Below are 21,846 nucleotides of genomic sequence, written 5' to 3' on the forward strand. Positions count from 1 at the left end.
GAAAATATGTCTACAGCTCATTTGTTTTAGATGATAATCTATAACGTAATTAATAGAAGTAGGAAGCTCACTCTTAATGTTATAAAATTCATTTATGGTTTTGTTACATTTTGACTATTTATTAACATTCCAAGTTATGTATCCTGTACTTTTTTTTCCCTTGCTATAGTAAAGTTTCTGGTTAAAATCAACAGCTTCAAAACATGGAATAATTCTGTGAAAAAGCTGTAAATTGATATAACAAGGAGGGATGCCAGTTTATTCTCACAGTTAATTTCCAGAGAATTCAGGAGTATCTGGAAGGGGCTATGGTTGTTTTGTTTTCGAAAGGATAAACAGTGAGAAGATATTTTAAAAAATTGAAAATATATACTGCTTTTTATTCATAGGGAGTCAAGGGCACAAGAAGGGTGCTCGTACTCCAAAGGCACCCAAGCAAGCTGGCATGAACTGGGCAGATCTTCTTCCACCCCCTCCAGCACATCCCCCTCCCCATAGCAATAGTGAAGATTACAGTCTTTCAGTGGATGAAAGGTAAGAAACATGAATACATCATCCGCATCTTATTTCAACAGCTAGCTAATTGAACTGTAATTTACCCTCCAAGCTGGCAGTGAGACCTTCCTTCAGTGCTTTTCTGGTGCTCCTCAACTAGCTGTATTGTTGCTCATTAAAGAGATTTCTGAGTGACAGTGGTGTAGTCAGTCAGTGCATCCTTACTAAGCTGTTTTCAAGAGCACAAATAACAAAGGTGATTTTTTTCTGGGCTATTTATACGTATATCAGCTATGCTAATAACACAGTAAAAATTTAAGTCCTTATTTTCTTAAAAAATTAATTTTAGCTATGACCAAGAAATTCCTTGTCCAGTCCCACCTGCAAGGATGTATCTGCAGCAGGATGAGCTAGAGGAAGAGGAAGAAGATGAGCGAGGTCCTACTCCACCTGTTCGAGGAGCAGCTTCCTCTCCAGCCGCTGTCTCCTATAGCCACCAGTCAACTGCCACCCTCACCCCCTCTCCCCAGGAAGAACTCCAGCCCATGTTACAGGACTGTCAGGAGGATCTGGGACACATACAACACCAACCTGACCGGAGGTGTGTCAATGCAAATGTAGAGAGCGAGATGTGACAAAGGTCATCCTGACCCCACTGCAAATTCTCGCTGAATTCAGTGAGGCCAAGATTTTCCCCATTATATTTATTCGGTTAATATTTAACTTACGATCTGGGACGCTAGAACTATTTGTAACCTTAGTAATATGTAATTAAGTTGCTTTATTATAATACCATGGAAAGAAATGCAGTATATCACTTTATGGTATGTACAATGCTGACACAAGTTAAATTCACAGTCATCAGGATATTAAAGTGGTATCGTTAACACAGCTTACCATATAATTACAGTTCCATTGTTTCCAATAGATTTACTGCATTATTACCATAAAATAGCATGCATTATTTCACAGTAACTGTGCAATTAACTTGTCACCAATATGTATGAATATATATAAATATATAATTTATATAACCTATAGATTTTTCTCCTCTCATAAATCCTAATACAGTAAATTATTACTTGCAAATTTTCTTAACATTTCCACCTACCCTCATTTAAAGAAATGAACAACATTAATAAAGACAGATATTTGTTACAGGGAAATTTTGTTTCTTCCCTGAGTTGCTTTTAGCGCAAACTATTTTGCATATGCTCTCTCACAGCTTCTGTTCCATAAAACAGTGAATTCTGAATGAGGCTTTTTATGTATAATCCTTGTTTGTCTTGCCTTTTTGTTAAGACAATACAGCTTTTGTACCCAGAAATATAATCTTTTCAATTTTTTTCCTCTGGTGATTTCTACATATTTTTATTACCAACTTAACCTGTAATATTCCAGCCATACTTTCTATTTTTAGAAAACTGCAGACCGATGGTCATTTAATGAATTTAGCTTTTACTATATAGATTATACTATATAGATTATTTTACTATATAGATTTTACTATATAGATTAGATAATTTTGAGTTTATTCATATAGTTCACCAGATATTTATGGATTTGTTTTACAGATTTTTTTTTGAAAAGTTAGTTCATTTTTGAGTTTTCCTTTTAAGTGTATAGTAGTTATCTAATCTGATTTAAATCTGCCTTTACTTTTATTTCCCACTTCTCCTTTGTTTTGTTTTGTATTTCCTTATATTTCATGGTAATATTTCTTGTACAGTGTATCTTTTCCTTTATCTTCCTGATTCTTTATAATCACTCTTTTTCTTAGTGGGTAATTCTGTAATTTTGATCAGCCCTAATGTATCGGAGCATAGAAGTGCTCATTTTAAGCACTTCCAGTTTTCAAGGGTTATATAGAGGTCAGACTTGCTGGACACTAATGGGAAAGCGAAATGCTAAGTGAACAACCTGTTAGGAGTGACTTCAGATACCACATTCTGGGAAGTGTGAGATGCATACTGATATATAGGGTGGAGTAGGCATTGGTGCAGATGTAGGAAAATACGCAGAACAAGCCAGCAACTGCCTGGAGAATAGCAAGTTCTCTCAACACAGAGTCATGGCTGGTCACCCATAAGTATAATCAAAAATAGTGGAAGAAGATTGAGTTTCATGTGGAAAGATGTTGTGATTTATACTCCTAGGGCACACAGCTTAATCACTGAGTAGATGGCAAAAGATAAAACATATATTTGTTATTTTGTTATTCCTGTGATGATTAAGTCTAGTTTTTTTTGAAAGCCTTGGAATTGTTAGTGGCTAAATTTGTCTTTCTTTCTTACTTTTTCTAACATTGTTTCTTATTTCTATGCTACATCTGTCTCTCTAGTTAAAAAAGACTCACACAGTTCTATCTACTTGATTAGCAAAGCTTGACTGACTATTCCGTTTAGTGGTGTTGATATGACCCATGGCATTGCTGTTCTGGAGTTGGATGTAGTGTGCTCGACAGTAGTAGCCCATTCTGGGAGATGGTTTCTGTTTTGAGTACTATGTGACACTACTTTCCACTTAAGAATACACTTTGAGTGGTGCCTTTCTCTGTGTGTGACATTTTCTTTGTCAAATTCTTGGTCATTTTTCTTGGCTGTGGTTGTATAGTGAAAATAGTACCTAAAATATTGCTATATTAAAATCACGTTATGTGGGTTTTTATTAGCCTACCATACTTTTTATTAGCTCTGTTTGATCTTTGTAGTCCTGCTAAATATTATCTCCGTTCCCTACTAGAAGCCAGCATCTAGAACATAATTCTTGTGATGATGATTGTATATGGTAACATTTCTCTGTCCAGTCAGTATGCTAAAATTATAGTGTACTGAAATAGAAATCTGTGCTCTGGAAGACTGGGCAGGCAGAAACTAAGGATTTAGTGGGATAGTAGATGATGTCAGTGTTAAAACGAGAGCTGAGATAAGAGACGATGTCATTGTTAAAGCAAGAGCCACTGCATCAGATAAACTGAAAAAAGTATCGTTAAGTCTATCTGCCCATGAACAGCTGCTCTCAATTAGCCTATCCTTAAGGGTTGGCAGGCAAGCTATAATTTCAAGAACTCTAACAAGTTTTGTAACCAGTTGCCTGTCTCCTAATACCAAAGCCTAGAGAACAGGAAGGTTGGCAAATATATAAAAAGGACAGATGTCACAAGGGCTTTAAATTAAGGCAGTAAAACTTTATTGGGCAAGGTCTCTAGTCAAAGGCAAGCAGAACTTCCCAGGCAGGAATGGCTTCTGTTTTATTTATTTATTTATTTATTTTCATTAAATGATTGTTGAGTATATATCTCTAACTGACCTTGTCTTCATTGTCATTTAGTAGTTAACACAGTGAGTGGAAATGCAGCCCAGGGAGGTTCTAGTTTTCTCAGACCACAAAATATTAGATTTTTCTTTGCTCATTTTTCCTTTCAAAATAGTAAATGTTCCTATTTTTTAAAAAGGTAAATCACCCCCTAAAAAGCAAAGATTTAAAGTTTATAGGAATTGCCATTTTATCAATGAGATAGTAAGAGAAAAATCTGAGAGAGGAAAATTGCTTTGAAGATTTTTGTAAACCAGACTGCACTGGAATTCCTGGTAAGTGAAGTCAACAGTCCAGCCATTGCTATACCAAGTATTTCTTCCTTTCATACAAATGGCAATTAAAGAGTGTATACGTGGTCTTATGAAGAAAAGCTGTTGACAATGTTAATAATACAGACTTCTGAGTGAAGTATATAGTAAATGAACATTGATCTAACAGCATCTAATACTTTGCGTCCTGAAGCTGGAGACATCGTTAGTGATTATTTAAGCTCAGAATATATTAATCACACATCTTTATGTGCTTTAGAATCCTTAAAGCCTAGAACTAACGTGATAGTAGACAATTTTTCTTTATGTTATCTCCTAGACCAATTTCAAAAATCATTAACTAGCAATATCTCCATTCCTATTTTTTTGAATAAATGATGGGAGGATAATGTTGATGGAGCAGTGTATTTGGATACAGTTATCTATTGGTAGTTTCAACTTCTAAAGCAATATAGAGACACTTTTTTTTGCACATACTCTCAAGGCTGTGCAAATGATTTTTTAAAATGTTGCAAGAACTATAACCATCTCTTTCCTAGCTGTACAAGAGCTAAATGAAGAAACATAAAGAAATTAATGCAAAACAAGCCCATTTTCATTAAAATCAGAGCTGAAGGAACTGTATGAAAAATTAGATTTCCGTTGGTAGATTTCAAACTACATCGTTGATCAGCTTGATTTAAAGCAAAAATAAAAACAGAAAAAAACTATAAACCTGTCAAATATAAACTCTGATGATTAAAAATGGCAAGTCAAGCTGGTTGCAAAGTAAAGAAATATTTTCAACATTTTACCTTTTCGTCTCGTTACGTTATGTGACTTCTATTCTTCTTATCCTTGTATTTTTATGCAGACGTCAACCTGTGAGTCCTCCACCCCCTCCAAGGCCTATCTCTCCACCACATACCTATGGATATATCTCAGGCCCCTTGGTCTCTGATATGGATACTGATGCACCAGAGGAGGAAGAAGATGAAGCAGATATAGAGGTTGCCAAGATGCAGAACAGAAGACTCCTTTTGCGTGGCCTTGAGCAGACACCTGCCTCAAGTGTTGGGGATTTGGAGAGCTCTGTAACAGGGTCCATGATCAATGGCTGGGGTTCAGCCTCTGAAGAAGACAACATCTCAAGTGGACGGTCCAGTGTTAGTTCTTCAGATGGATCATTTTTTACTGATGCAGATTTTGCACAGGCTGTTGCAGCAGCCGCAGAATACGCTGGCCTTAAAGTAGCCAGACGTCAAATGCAGGATGCTGCAGGAGGTAAGTTCATCCTGTGTTTGAGAGGAGAAGAAAAAATATCACTATTATGACATATGTTTATCCACAAGTTCTTCCTGAATTCCTTTACTAATTTAATAATAAATCACACGATGTTCTTACAACATTTAGAAATTTCGTATATGCAGAAAATTGTTTTGCATCCACATAATATAGATTAGCAAAAAGATCAATTTATACTAGGGGAACAGTCAGAAAAGGAGTTTTGGTGGAACAATTTAAATAAATTGCTGCAGTACCCTGTTTGACGTAAGTAGTTCCTAATTATTTGCTCTTGCTGATTGTTACCAAACCTCAGCCCTCCTGGTGGATTTTCATTGAGTAAGTCTAGCAAAGACTTGCCTAGCTGTGCATTGCTTGCAAGTCAGTGGAGCAAAGTCTGGAAATGATATTTCATAGAAAACTGCTTAATCTGAGATAGTGATGTTGATAAATATGGGACAGTTTGTTCTGATAAGTATTTTTTACAAGTGATATAAAAATTCTTTTTTCCACAGCTCATTGCTTTGGTGCCCTTTTTAAAAAAAGTCCTGCTGTTTTAGCCTCAATTGTTTCCTCTGGCAACAAATTGTGGTAAAATGAACTTATACATAGTTTAGAAAATTCGCCATCTTTGAAACGTGCAAGGAAATATTAAACTTTTATTTCCCTAGGATTTGGGGAAAAAATGTTAATGAAGTCGTTTTCCATTATATATTTCATTATTATCTCTTGGAGAATGTCGTTCAAGCTCTAACTGCTTTATTATTGAGATGAACTGGGCTTGTGCTGGCTTCCTAATTTAACACCTGCCATTAGAGACGGGTTAGATTATAGATTATGAATATGCCGAAAGGAAATGTGTGTATATTTCTGACTTCTTTTTTCTCTTGAATCTCCACTGGAGATATAAAATACTATGTTTGAAATATTTAATGTTTTGCAACATGCTGGTTACTGGTAATACTGAATATATACAGATAGTCAGTAACCCAAGTAGGCCTGATAATTACCAGATGGATATTGTTATATTTCAGCTGATAAATAGGAATACCACTGTATGGAATGCTAGCTTCAAGCAGAGTATTTTGCCAATCCTGTAAAACTGCCAAACCTAGAGAAGAGGAACTCGGTTATAACTGTGTCCACACTGACTCCACAGATTTGCAAAATTCCGCTTTCATTTCTGATATCCTCCCCGAGTTAACAGCTCTTTGTTTCATTTCAACACAGCTGTTCATCACGAAGAATGAGAGAGGAGGTAATTTAGTAATTTTGGATGAAATCCTGGCCCATTGAAGTAAGAAGTGGCAAAACTCCCATTCATACCCATGGGGCCAGGATTTTACCCATGTTTTACATAGATATATATATATACATATATATATAATGTGTATGTGTGTGCGCACGCGTGTGCATGTGTGTGTGCATGCACATGCACATGCGCATATATGTGTGCACACACACATACACACATAAATATGCATGTGTGTATATATATATACATATATATACATACACACACACATTTATATGTTTAGGAAAGCAACTTTACATCTTGTTGCTCTTACAGATAAATAATTTTATTTATTTCATGCTGTGGAATGATTTTTATATATTGATCTTGCCTGTACCTGACCACACATCCTACAAATGCGACACTTCTTGTCTGCAAATAAGATGTGCTGAAATGCCAGTCGTATATCCCGGATGCATTCTTAGTAATTCACTCAAAGCAGGGCTGGGGGCAGCTGTGACTAAGGCGTGCTAGTGACCTGCTCTGTTCTTTGCGTGGGTGAACCTAGGTACCAGCCAAGCTAGGGGAGATGAAACCCATTTTGAAAGTGGAACATTTTGTTGTTTATGGAAGGCTGCTGGGCTGGAAGCCTATCTGAGCTTGACTGGTGACAGAGTTGGGTTCCTAGAGCAAGAGCTAGTAGCTACAAACCAGCTGGATAATTTCCGTGAAACTAAGCCAGCCTGCCTATTAATAGGATAGCAAATGCTTCATTTTAGTTATATCTTGCTCTAAAACTGATTGCAGGAAGAAGGCAAATTACGTTAGTGTTCTAACAGTAAAATTTTAAAGTTCCGGAAAGCTAGATAGTAAAAGAAGAGAAAGAATGAAATGATTCTGGATGAGAAAAACAACGATTGTTCTGTAATAATTTTCAGGCCGAAGGCATTTTCATGCATCACACTGTCCTAGACCCACCAGCCCTGTGTCTACTGACAGCAACATGAGTGCTGTTGTAATACAGAAGGTCCGACCTGCCAAAAAGCAAAAACACCAGCCAGGACATCTGCGCAGAGAAGTCTACACAGATGGTGAGTCCACTGAAATGGGTGAAAACGTCAGTGAACCTTTCTCAATGTGCATTCAGTGTGTGTGTGTGACATTTTTCCACAGAGATAACATTATGTTTCAAAATTTGGTGATTTGTGTTTCCTGTTGCTAAACACGCTGAACAGATTAATCATTTTAAATGCCATAGTTCCTTAATACCGTACATTGATGCTTCCACTCCACAGCCCTGCACCTGTTTTCTGTAGTGTCCTAATCGGCTAATTACTGTCATTATTTAAGCGCCCAGATAGCATAAATAGTACAGTCATTGAGAATAATGTGTGGTTAGGATTAAAAGTCATTGAAATGACTCAATATTAAATCCTTCAGAATGTGTGCTTTTTTCTTTTTTCTTACAGAAATGATTTACCATTCAAATGGTGGGCAACATAAATCAATGAATTTTAATCCTAACCAGAGTATTGTTGCGAACAGTTACTTTGCGAACCAAAAAGCAAAATCTAATCATCTTCTCTCGTGCCTTCACACATAATATCAACTCTTGCTGAAAAGCTAGTGCTTGTATTCTCTTGGGAGTGCAGAAGGATAATGCAAACATTGTGATGTTGTCTAGAGAGAGCCTTTAATGAAAATGCCTCAGGTGGCGCAGCTTTTATTAAACCACTACCTTCCAGTTTTATAAAACAACCCAAGGGCTTTGTTGGAAATTCATGTAAGATAAATTCTCGCAGACTTAACCCGTCTTGTCAAGTTGGCTAAATTTGCTGACAGGGGGAGAGGAACAAAAGGCATCATTCCCCACCTCCTAGTTCTCAGCAACAACAATCTGATTAGGACTTTCGTTACCAGTCAGAAATTTTTCAAAGAGGGGCATCATTTGCCATTATCATATGAAAGCCTAATATTATAGATCCTTATCCAGGGTTACGAGAAGGGAGTTTTGAGCCACTTCTCCCTATGATTCCTGCCACTTGACGAAAAAATTTAATACAAAGCTCGCAGCACGATGAGCAGAAGTAATTTAGCAATGAGTGGTTGTCCGTGCTATTATCTGTACTTTATTCGGAGTATTTTCTCTCACTAGCATCTATCTGATATTAGACTACATTAAATACTGGCATGACACAGTGCACCTGGGCCTCTTGGCTTACGCCCAGGCCCCTTCTGTCAGTGAAACTGAGCTGTCGGAATATTATCTGATTTCGAGAGGTTATTACAGTGGTTTTGTGCATGTTTGCTTCTGTGAAAGGACAACGCAAGGTGTAAATCCCCAAACTGTACCAGAAATGTTACATTTATGAGACTCTTGTAATGGCATTTTGCAAGACTTTATGGACATTTTATCAGCTTTTATTATCTTCAAGAGAATGCTCTTAACTGAGTAATTGTTGGAGCATCAAACCCAGCTACGAACACAGGAGCGAGGACATCAGAAATAAAAATCTGGACAGGAATTTTATGTGGCCATTTCCTTCCCTCTAACATAGGAATAAATAAGAGGTGGACCTAAAGTTGATGACAGGTTTTTGTGAAAGTAATTATATCAAGTTAAATCACAGAGCAGTGTGGTTGGATGTTGCAACAGATTTGACAATCAGGATCAATATTTGTTTTGTGTTGTATAGCACCTGCTTACTTCAGCATATTTTTAATTAGATATGAATTTCTGCTAACCCATGTGTTATAATTAATGTGCAATACAGTGTGGCCATTCAGAGAACAGCAAATTATGGCTTTAATTTGTGCAGAACTCATAAAACCCAGTTCAAAGGTTGGGGGTGGGGGAGAGGCTTTCTTTTTTCTTTCTTTTTTTTTTTTTTTAATCGCAGTCCATTTACATAACCTTTTTCAGAACCTTACTGAAAATTAAAACCATTCACTTTAATAGGCACAACTAAAGCCTATCCCTTTAGAATTAGCTGTAAAATGGTGTCTACTAATTGTTTTTCTTAAGTAGAGAAAAGTGATATGAAGACTTGAATGAAACATTTGAGTACAACTGACTTTTCCCAGGTACCTCTTAGGTTTTTCTATTGTCTCGATGTCACGCAGTAATTTATTTCTTTTATAAAGGAGCGCCTAATACAAAGAAAACTCTTTTTTTTCCCTGGAGTGAGTGAGCATGAACGTTTTATAGAGGAGGAAAGCAGATATTCTGAATTTAAGCATTTATTGATGGCTAGAACCGTTAAATAAATATTAAAAAGATAAAAATACATTACTTGATTACCTTATCAGCCTTTTTAAAGGAATTTCACAAATAAAGGAAATTACTAGAGTAAATGTTTTCCCAAATTACTAGAGTAAACATTTGCTAGCAATTTTATGAAATACCTATGTCATGAAGAATTTACAGAATTGGCTGACGGAAAAGATACATGAACAGATTCAGTCATCGTGTGAATGGTTGCAAATGCCAAGAGCATTGTTGGCATTGGATGTATGTCCTATAAAATTCTGTCTTTATTTACTTTATACAGAAAGGTGTGTTAAAAGGGATTACTATTTCTAAAAGTGTGTTTTTTTCTAATGTAGCAGTAAAAGGCCTGCCACTATCCCTTTTTAAATAAAGAAGGTGCTCTCTGGTTTATTCTGCATTGAACAAGTGGCAGAGATTCTATATTCTTTGCTAATCTTGGTTGAAATCAGTTTCTACTCTATGTGAAACAGAATTTCAGCTCCATTGTTTCATTCCTTGAGAGTCATCCAGGCAGTGAAAGATTCACCATATTTGTTGCTAAAAATTTTTGCCCAGTAGGTGGTAAGGTTTAAAATATATGAATTTTTAATTGCTCTTCATCTAACCTTTTAGAGAGTTAAATACTACGGATACATTAGGGAACCTACTAATAGGGAACCTATTGCCTGACCAATCTACATAGCTGATGTGAGAAAACAAATTTTAAAAGAATATTTTTCTGATTTTTTTCTAATATTATGCATCTGAAAACCTCTTCTAAACTTGTTGTCTTGAATTTATTTAAGTAAGTGCAAGCCCTCAGAATTGTAAGCATTTAGGTAAATAGGATAAAAGTCCTTTGTAGTTGCTTGTATTCTGTAGGTCTTTCAATAGATACAGTACCAATGATGCTAATTTACAGGAGACTAAATCCTGATTTTTTTTATCTCTCTGAGTGACAATAGGATAAAATAATATTTTGACAGCTATCTGGTTGAGCCTGCAACAATTATTTGGCTGTATTATCACTGACTTCTACAGGAAGTTAGGGCAGCTGCATTTCTCATAAAAGGCAAATGTTAATGAATATTTGCCAAATATTTACATGAATTTTCATTCTAAGCCTCTATGGATACCAACCAACATCATTTGTACTTTTGTCTCCCTCTACCTGTGCNAAAAAAAAAAAAAAAAAAAAAAAAAAAAACACACACATTTGCTGTCCCTTCCAAAAATAAGCTTGTTATTGAATGATTAAAATATCTGGATATCTGATCTCCTTGCAAGTCTCCACTTCTGATTCCATTGTGAAATATTTGCAGATGTTCATTTTGCTACTGAGGGAGCTTTTGTAGAGTGAAAATTGTTTTGATAAAAGCATTGTATAAATGCGCATATGGGCAAAAAGAAAAAAATGATGCCCTGCCCTTAAATACGATGTTAGATTTTTCTCTATCTGTTCACCTAATTCTTGTTTACAGCTTGAACTATGTTTCTTGAAAGATAAAGCATAAAAATAACTTTAGTACATGAGTAATATTAGATAAGTTTGTTACACATCTAAAGGTCTTAAATGATATTAAAATTTTACTGAGTGGTGAACAATCCTGAGTTTTGCATGCATGTATAAATATGCAATAGAGAAAATTTGATTCTTAGTCTTCACAAATAGTATATCAAATCTATAACTGTCTGCTCTTTTCTTCAGGATATGACTATAGAAATCTTCAGCATGATAGAGCTTAAAAAAGAGGTGTCTGAGAGAGATGTCTAATAAGGCTGGCTTACTTCGCTTGTCACTACTTATGATTCATCCTTTTTGTACTAATTTGTAGTTTCTCCACATCAGGGTAAAACAAGCTTAGTAGCTTGTAGCTTTCCCCACTATTGTTTTGTTTATCCTATGACTCCTGTATATATGTTCTCATTCAGAATCATTCCGAAAATTATGATTGCTCCTTTCAAAAGACATATATCAAAGGTTTCCCTTGTAGACTGTGTTATGAAATGGCATCCATTAATTGTTTTAGTTAAATGAGAAGCAGTACAACAGCAATACAGAGACATAAATGAAATGTGAGCGTAACTGACGTTTACTAAGTATTTCTGAGTTCTTCATATTGGTTTGGCATTGCTCTGAGAATTGTTTTTTATTTCTTGCGGTGGAAGATTCCATTTTCCTTTTAATAACAAGTGTGCTGGTTTGTACTAGAGCAGGCAGATTGAATCTGGATTTTCTGTGTGATCTGAGCTGTTACAATAAATACCACAGGGGTGTAATAGTGTTGACCTCTGAAAAACTTTTTTTTTTCTCTGTCAAGGATTCTTCTCAGCGAAGAGTGCTGTGTTATAATGAAGATTTTTATAGTTTCCCTGCAGGTTGTGCCAAAGCTCTCGAAAGAGAATATCACTTTTCTTTAGTTATTACTGTACCATAGAGTTTATTGCCGTTTTATGAAACTTTTTATACAAATGCATTTTCCTTTACATAGTCAAGATTTAACACCACTTTGTTCCTTGTCCTGTGGATAGGATTCTTGTATAGAATAGCTGGTTCCAAGCCGTATTTCATAGACTACCAAAAAGATTCTCGTCCCTTGCCTTAAGTACCCAGCCAGTGCGTTGCTGTAGCAAAACTGTTCGAAACTGGCTCCCAGGGTGACCAAAGATGCTGATGTTAACACCTAACTCCCTTTACACCAGTGGGCTCCACAGAAGGGCAGATCAGTTCTCTGATAACTTAATAGAAATAGTCAATAGGGAATGACAGACACAAGATACTGCCTGAAGAGCTGTGGTTCTAGAAGCCCAAACTTTCTGGGTTAGAGTCAAGAATATCTTGAGATATTCTGAGTATGAATATCTGCATCTACTTCCAATTCAATGTGTACTCTTCTAACAATAGACATGTTGTGAGGAAGGTGTTTTTCTGATGAAGGAAAATGCCTTTTGAATCTCCTTAGGCTAAGTCAAAGAGTTCAGTTAGGACTTCCTAAATCTTGAGCGGTTTCTATGATCACTGAAAGCATTCTGCGAAAAGTAGGAACCATCACCACCTCCAGCTATGTTTTTGAGGAAAAATGATTGTGTTTGATAAACTTTGAGCTGGACCTAGTACTGCCTGATGTTCTGAGGCTTCTTGGAACATATCACAAGTTATTCTGGGGTCCTAGGCAGAGTTCACATGATTTCTTGGCTAACTGTTGAATTGTAACCAGATAAATGTAAGAAGTGCTTGTTAACGTCCTCAGACCAATGTTTTTTGGAGCAGATACTGACACTTAAGCTTACGCAACTAGAGAGCTTTGTGATCCAAATGGCCGAATTTGCAGGTGCATACTGAATTCAAGCATCTACAGGGCTGGGCAGTACAGGTGAGGTGTTTTGGTTTGCTCTTAGGTGGCTAGAGCCCACATGGGGCCTTTTTTAGATGCACAGAAGAGGGATCTGAATGCTGCTTTGATGTTGGAATTACACAGATACAGATACCCCAGTAAGCTGCCTTTAAAGAGCTAAGGATAGTGAAGGAATGCTTCATGACTGATTCTGTGCCTTTTTTGCCAAAATATATTGGAACTCCAACCTTATTAAATAAGAAGTTGCTTTTCCATGCTGTGGAGAAGACTTTATTTTATATTTATTGTTCCCTCAGATAAACAAGTCTAAACCACTGCCCACAGATCTGCCTTTGTTCTTACTTTTTAATCTAATAGTTCTCAGCCACTTAGTATATCCAGGCATCTAGTTCATTTAATCATTCCAGTTAATTTACACTGTTCCTGTCATTTCAAAAACTTGAAAAAAAATGCTTTTTCTTAAAAGACATCTGAAAACAGTGAGGGTTAAATACATACCTAGAATTAAGTATCAGTATTTACTTCTACGTACTTTCTAAAATTCATGTTCTCCAAACTGCCAGACTTTGAAAAACAAAAACCCCCATGGAATTTACAACGGATCCCCCATTTATAGCCAAGTGGAATGGAAAGAAAGAAGTTTCTGGATTTCTTGTAAAATGGATTTGGCCTCTTCTTCAAGACAAGGAACTCTTCATTAAAATAATAGTAGGGTGTTTTTTTTTTACCAAGACAATAGTGGAGCAAATGCAGCAAGAACGATGTTTCCTGTCTCATTTACCTGAAGTACGTCCAAACGTAGGAAATGAGCACTGAGCCATCTTTCTGTCTCATCATCCCAGGCCAGCTGACAACTGATACAGTTTGTAGACTAATTTAAAACAGGCCAAGGCCAATTCCAAATTATGTCACCAGTTTAACGTGGAGCGTGGTGCCGAGTGAGCCTGCACAGAGCACTGAGTTCTGCATGGCTGCAGCTTTCAGCGGGGCCAGATCATCTCATTTGTACTTTGTGTCACAGGAAAACCTCTCAAATTTGTGACACCTGCCATATCCCACTATTTACGTATATGTTAGGTTCCTGTTTTTTCTGTATGTAGGAATACTACCTTTACTCCTGGACCAGTTTAGTTAGTTTTCAGTTTAAATGTTCTCCTCTTGAATAGTCTGTGAATTAGCTGAACATATAGTAAAATTGTTTAAAAAACACAGTTGCTCCAAGATTTTTTGTGGAAGTAGTATGAATGAATGCATATTATTACAAAATGCTGGTTACATTTTTCAATTAACAGCGCTGTTCTTTTTTTCAGCAGTCTCCCTTGAGAGTATAGCCTCATAAATGTCTTTTACAGCTCACATTTTTTTCACCTGTTTTTCTCTTATATGCAAACAATTTGTTCCTGTAGCTTTGTTGTGAACCAATTTTGAATTGCAGTTTTCTCATTTGGACTCTTCAAATTTTTTTCTTCACATTTTATATATTCTGCAGAGCACTGGACACTGATGAATGGTTTGCACATTTTAGTTTTGTAAGTCTTAATACAGGAATAGAAGAATGTAACTAAGTAAATAATGTGTTTAAAATACTGATTTAAAATACAGATAATTTTTGAACTGTGTTGCAGCATGGCAGCAAAAACTAGATTAGGGAGACAAAGTCTAAATTTTTTTGTGTCTTTTTAATTTCTTTGTTCTTCCCATGAGCATTTTACTTTGATCAAATATGTTTTTAATAACTCATGACGTACTCATAAATGGATTTAAAGAATGGTGCTGGTAATTTAAAACATGCCCACTAATTTTCAATGTCTGCATGAGTGTGCCAGATGAACTGGTTCCATATTAGTTTGAAAGATGAATCCAATAATTAATACAGTTCAGCCTTGGGTATATCAGCAGTGTGGCTGATACATCTTCTTACACCCCAGCCGATTTGCTTTAGAAATCGGTATGCTGAAGGCCTTGAAAAACTGTGACAAAAGCTGCTGTGCTGTTGGATGGGCTTAACAACAGTGATAAATATCAGCAAAGACAGTAACTGAAATGTTAATATCCTAGTGCCTAAAGATTTTTACAGAATAGGGAACCTGTTTCCTCAATGGCAGTCAAATATTATTGCCTAATGTTATTAGCCTATGATGTCGTTTTAATTATTATTCTTTTTTCTAACTTTTTTAGACTTGCCACCCCCTCCCGTGCCACCTCCAGCTATAAAATCACCAACCGCCCAGTCCAAATCGCAGCTGGAGGTGCGGCCCGTCATGTTGCCAAAACTTGCTTCTATAGAACCGAGGACAGACAGATCGGCAGAGAGAAAAGGCGCGAGCTACAAGGGGAGGGAAGGGGTGGACGGGAGACAGCATTCGGATGTGCGGACAAGTTCAGGAGAGCGGAGAGAATCACAGGAACAGCAAAATGACGGGAAGCTGCGAGGAAATAAAGCACCAAAACGAGATGGCACACCAGCAAAAACTCATCTTCTTCAAGGTTATTTTGCATATTCTGGGTTAAATAAAGTGTTGAACGCTGGTCATAGGCCAGAGGCCGTCTTCCAGGTCACACACACTGCTGGTGTGAGTGAAGTTGGATCTGCTGAATTGTGACCATTTTTCTGAAATTACACAGTGCTAGTACAGGTCATGTTGCTGATTCTCATTAGGGCAAAATGGAAACAAAAGCTTATGGAAAGCGTAGATTTGCTTTCTCTATCATCTTGCATTCCTTATGCACCTCTCACGTATGAAAGCTCATTTTGAAGAAGTTCAAAAAGAAATACCATTCAGGAGCCGTAAGGAGCATTGTCCTTGTCCTTACCATAGACTTATAATCTAGTTATATCTAATCTTATCTGATTACAATGTAATTTATAAGTGAACTGGCTGAAATGCTGCAAGTCAGATATTAAAATTTTCTATCAAAGAATTGGAACTTGACCCATTTTTGTCTAGTATTTGCAAAGGAGAAAAGTGCCAGAGTGTTACCTGGTCCTATGTAAAAGTGAGAAAGCTACAGTAGTGATGCATTAGTTATAAAGAGTAGTTAACATGTGTATTATTATGTAATAGTAGTATTATGTGATTCATGCCTGCTCAACATAATTGCTTCTTTATGACTATTGGTAAGATTATTGGTAAGTGGAACATGATTTAAGGACTTCGCCTAGTGTTCATTAGAGCTTTGAACACAGATTCTTATAAATGCATGGTCTTTTTTCAGTCGAGGTGTCCAAGGTCCAAATCAGGGGAGACTGAGTAGTAAATTGATTAAATGGCCTGTAAGTAAAAGATTGTTATTGATTCTGGTGGTTTACTATAGAGAAAAAATATTGGAAAGCTACCTTAAAAGGATGGTATTGATATTTTAAAACATGCCCACTGATTTTGAATATCTGCATAATTAAAACTCAGATTGAAAAATACAGGGTCTAATATTCATTCTGCTCCTTATTCTGGTAAATATAATGCAAGTATTGTATTTTTTCCTACTCAGTCGTATTGAAAATATATTGCAATGTTTTTTTTTTTTCTTCATTATCCCGTAGAACACAGAGCAAGGATCATAAATTAAGATGAAGTGGACATTATTCACAGATTAGTTTTTCTGTGGTGAATGTTACGTTGTGAATATTATATATTTCCTCAGGAAAGCTTCTGTAATTTTATTATGGAAACAGTCTTATTTCCCATTCCTGTCAGGCATCGCTTTAAACCCATTGAGGACCATAAAAAATAAAACAAATGAACAGTGTGCAGAAATTCTAGGACCACAGTATCTCAGAGCTCGTAAACATAACAGTGTATATATTTCATTATACAGAGGACATCCTGCCATATTCTAGACCAACATTTCCAACATCAAATAATCCCAGAGATCCCAGCTCTTCCAGCTCTATGTCATCAAGAGGATCAGGAGGTAGACAGAGAGCAGATCAAGCAAACATAGCCCGGAGGAATGTTGCAGAAATGCAAGTACTGGGAGCGTATGAACAAGGAGAAGAAGAAGAAGAAGAGCTGGAGGTAACTGCAGTTGCACTACCAGACAGTTTTCTGGTTTTAGATGGATGCCAAGAAAAAACAGTTTTGAACCAGAAACACTTACCTTTGGAAAATTAGTAAATTTATCTGTCCATTTTCATTATGCCTAATCTAAGAAAAGAAACTTCAGGGATGTATCAAAAACATAAAAAACAAGAAAGATGTGATACAGTGTAACTATCTCCATACTAAAGTTATGGAACAGAACTTGCAGAAATAAATAAAATATTAAAATGTGGACTTTACATTATCCAGATAATTTCAAATGTGAAAACAAAGTAGAGTATCTAGAAACACCTTGACACTGCTCTTTCATGTTTTCTGAAAGTTTATAATTCAAGATTATATTAGTTATTGAAAGACATGTAATATTTTTTTTTCCTTTTTCTTATTTTGCCTCCTTCTGGTATTAATTTGACTTAAAACATTGTTCTGGAAGTGATGCCCAGCAGGCAGCCATGTTGAAGATAATTAGAAAAAGTAATTTTTCTTTAAAGTTAGCGAACCTCTAAAATGTGTGTGAAACGAACTTTAGTAATGCCTAACATGTAACTATTGATTTCCGTTGTTTTACAGGAAACAGAAAGCTGAAGACAACATGAGAAGTACTGTAACAGGCTTTTAAAATCTAATCAGAAAAAAAAATCACTTAAGATGCCTCAAGTCTGATGATATTTGACGCCAGAAATAATCTTCAGTGCAATCAGAGTGTACAATTTTTCCTTTTTTCTTTCTGCCATCAGAATGCTAGTTTTTATTTTTACTATTTGTTTGTAAACCCTCCTTATTAGCAATGGCCCTTGCCTCTTCCATAACGTTAAGTGCGTCACCTTCACTGCCCAAGAAGGCAGGTAAGCTGCTCTTCATGGTGCTTAAACCAGCTGCTGCTTCAGGATTAGAAGAGGAGGGGATTGCAAAAGCTGGAATCCCTACATTTCACCCCAAAAAAGCAGTGCACAGTACACCGCTCGTACACTAATGAGCCAATCGATAATGTTACATACAGCATTGGGTAAAAAGTTGCATAAAGTGAACATCATGCAGAGTACTCTTATTATAGCAATTTTCCTGTAGTCTGCAGTTAGTGCAAATGATATCTTGCAGTTTCAATACAGACTGTATTTTGTTTTGTGCCAGTCTCTTGTTAACCTTTTGCAGAAGCAACAGTTTTACAGATGCAACTAGAATCAATTTGGGGTGAGGTGGCTTTTATTGTAAATATGTACTCATTTTAAATCCCTTGTGGTACTTTAATTTGTCTTTCCATTTTTGTCATTACGTACATTCTTATTAAAAATGTCCTTTGGGATAGGCAGGTAGCAAGCCGATATAAACGCTATTTGTCTAATCATGGTGTGAAGAAGTCTATCTGAAACTTGTTCTAATTTTCAGCCTCAGTAATGCTTATAAAAATAAGCAAGGAAATCAATGGACATTTTTAATAATTATTGGATAATATCATTAACTGTTACTGGCCCAAATCTCAGACCTCTACTTGTCTCAATTCACCTTAAAGAAGTGCCACTTAAAGAAGTTTTGTTTGATCTTGGGGGTTATTTTTTTTGTAATGCACTGCTTATCTTTTTTTTTTTTTTTTTTTTTTTTTTTTAAAGCACAATCACTAAACTTTGTTTGTAAACCATTGTAACTATTAACCTTTTTTGTCTTATTGAAAATGTTAAGCATTTGTTTGGGATATTTTTCATCTTTTTGTTAATGCTCTATGTTTGTATTTGGAGTATTTGAATGATGACAGATGGTAAAGTAACAAACCTAAATGTGGGCCATAATCAGAACACTTCTCACTTTTCCTGGACTTACAGAAAATTCTCAATTTTGCTGTGGCCTCTCTCAACATTGGATTTTCCTTAAAGCTGAAATAGAGGCATTAGTTGCATTGAATTTGCCAAATTATGTCCTCTGTCTGTAGATTTTATGATCTTTTTTGTAATTATAAAATTTCTTTGTCATTGGTGCTAATGGAAAATTGTGTGTTTGTTTATGGACAGCTATCAGGACTAGCCCCAATGGAAAAAAAAAAGAAGAAAAAAAAAGTGTTTTGGTGTTTTCCGAAGACTGAAATTTTTCATTTAGCTAATTTTTAAAGAACGGTTACATAGAAAGGGTGTGCAGTACTAAAGGAACAATCCATGTGATTAATGTTTTCATTATGTTCATGTAAGAAACCTCATATTTTAGCCATAATTTTGCATACTGAAGATCCAATAACCAGAAAAGTAATTTTTGTCACATTATTTATTAAAAATGTTCTCAAATACATTATTTTTCCTGTGTAGTTTCTTGTGTTCCCTGAAATTTATTTTTAGGGCCAATTCTGATTTTACTTTTGATTACCTTAAAAATCTGATTTCTAGGTGCTTCATGAGCTGTGATAACTAAAACTTCTCTTTGCCTGCTAATTTTGAGAGGGAGATGATGAAGAAAATTTGTACTAACAATAGCATTCACCTCCTACTTTTATTAAAAAAGACAATAAGGCTTGAATAGTTAAAGGAAAGTAATATGAGTCTGATGAGCCTACGCAAATACAACATTTCTAAGTACCTACTGTTGCCTTCTCCACTCTAGCTATTTTGGGGTCTTCTGCAGAATCCTACTGTGGATTCATGACTGAGTAGCTAGTGATCCCCTTTCCTTTCCTGCATTTTCATATTTTCATAACCCTCTGTTTTTACTGAACCCTCCATTTCTGACCTTCCTAACCCTCCTGGCTTCATCCTAGTTTAGGACAAAAAAAAAAAAAAAAAAAAAAAAAAAAAAAAAAAGCAAACAATGTTACAAAAAAAAACAAAAAAACAAAAAAACAGTGTTTTATTCAACAGAGCCTTTTTGTTCTTTGTCTTTTTGACTTTCATACTTCTTGTTTCCCAGTATCTTAAAACAGACATTTGGAGCCAGAGCCTAAGATGCTGCAGAGTACTGATAGAGCACCGAGTGTCTCACCAAAGAAGATTGCTAGAACCCTGGCAACTTTAATCATGCCTATGTCTCAAATATAATTTCTTCTGTAATTGTGTCTTTGAAGCAGGTGTTAAGATAGTAGAATGAATTAAATGTATTATCTTTATATGTTGCTTAAGGGAGTTTTTGTCTTCAGTCCTAATGCCCGAGTTCAGACTGTCGTGTGTTGTAGCTGGTAACATAATCTGGGCAAGGGCCCCTAGAGCAGACCATGCCACCGGAGACTTCCATCTGGCCTGTCACCTTGCCGTTGGAGGAGGTGGGAATGGCTTGTTTGATGAGCACCAACTGCTTCAATGGCTGATTGTGGACACTGGAAACAGCCTGATGGTTTGGGCTCAAGCCATTGCTGTGCCAGTGTGTGGGGAAAGAGGTGGAACTTGAGGCATGTTCCCTGAGAGGTCCGCGGCTTGCTGCCAAAGGTGTCGTGGTGAATTGCAAAACTGGGATCTATGTACAGCTATAAGCTTTATTTGCCCAGAGACACTGGGCCTACATGCCTGAAATAACTAATATTCACTTCATTCTTTACTGGCATGGTGAAATACTGGAAAACGAGTATCAGATTCCCCAACTGATGTAAATCTACGTAGCTTCACTACAAGTCAGACCCCCAGCTAAAGTTCTGACTTCAAGTAATGGTAAGTGAGAAATCTTACCAGTGAATTTTTGTGTTGGCAATTATTATACACTGGTTTGATGGTGTTCCCTCAGAACGTTTCTGGATTGCTTTGTGACTACATCCAGTTGTGATTAACAGTATCTTAAAATGAGTAAATGAAAAGACAGTATGTCATAGAATTCTTTCATCCACACTGGTTCCTCAGTGTATCATGGTTTTACCAAAAATACTGTAACGAAGACAAAAAATGCAACAGCTCAGTCTTAGAATTGTAGGTCTTGTTAGTCAATTTTGGTATATACTTGATATATACCTCTGCAGCATTCAGGTGTAGTAAAACTAGTCATCTTTTCAGTGCTACTTTGCATTAAAAAATTATTCAATGATTGGGAAATCAACGTAATAGAAGAAAATAGTCATCAGAGTTTTTAATTGTGCTATATGTCTCCAAGATAATGCCTACAGAGACCAAAAATTGAGTTAGAGAAGTCCTTTAATATTTGTGTGCCGAATTAATATAATGGATGAAAAGTTTGATTTTTCTTATATATTTCTCTGTGAAGTCCTATGTTAGGAACTATTAAATTTGACTTTACTCAAAATAATATTTCAGTAGGATAGTATGAAAAATGTCTAAAAATCAGAACTCTAATGCCTTGCTGCATGCTTTAGCATTGTATTTCAATTTATTTTCCAAAGAATACTTGTTTTTAAGCATAGATGACAAAGTGGTTTTATATTATGGTAATGCAGATACAAAATATTATAGTCTGTATTTACAAAAACTGTATAGAACAGGATAAGCTGAAACTGAAAATTAAACCTAAATAACATACTTTCCTTTAACTCCTGAAAATACATTTGGATTGTCTACAACCATACTCCCTGTGTTTCAGAATCAGCAATTTGTTAAAATAGCTACCTAGTTAATTTATTTTTAAAGTAAATGCTTTACACAAAGTTTTGCACATTTTCTACTTCAGTATCCCATAACTTCCTTGACTAAGCTTAAGGAAGAGAGAA

General features: G+C 35.9%; 1 protein-coding gene across 7 annotated transcripts in view; it reads left to right on the top strand.

The window, feature by feature from the left end:
• ROBO1 (roundabout guidance receptor 1) overlaps positions 1 to 19,489 on the top strand; it is a 723,192-nt gene extending 703,703 nt beyond the window's left edge. For 6 of the 7 annotated variants that reach the window (XM_085318890.1, XM_085318896.1, XM_085318891.1 and 3 more), the window contains 7 exons: positions 390 to 534; positions 845 to 1,096; positions 4,936 to 5,345; positions 7,518 to 7,670; positions 15,364 to 15,672; positions 17,002 to 17,201; positions 17,796 to 19,489. In XM_085318890.1, coding sequence (XP_085175016.1) covers positions 390 to 534; positions 845 to 1,096; positions 4,936 to 5,345; positions 7,518 to 7,670; positions 15,364 to 15,672; positions 17,002 to 17,201; positions 17,796 to 17,810 — 1,484 coding nt within the window. In that variant the 3' untranslated portion in view covers positions 17,811 to 19,489. The remainder of the gene's footprint in view (positions 1 to 389; positions 535 to 844; positions 1,097 to 4,935; positions 5,346 to 7,517; positions 7,671 to 15,363; positions 15,673 to 17,001; positions 17,202 to 17,795) is intronic. The other variant, XM_085318895.1, reaches the window with a different exon arrangement.
• Positions 19,490 to 21,846: the final 2,357 nt, after the last annotated feature.

Source organism: Rhea americana, unplaced genomic scaffold, assembly GCF_003343005.1.
Source record: "Rhea americana isolate MKP2758 unplaced genomic scaffold, rheAme1 scaffold_56, whole genome shotgun sequence".
In the NCBI taxonomy this organism is placed as follows: Eukaryota; Metazoa; Chordata; class Aves; order Rheiformes; family Rheidae; genus Rhea; species Rhea americana.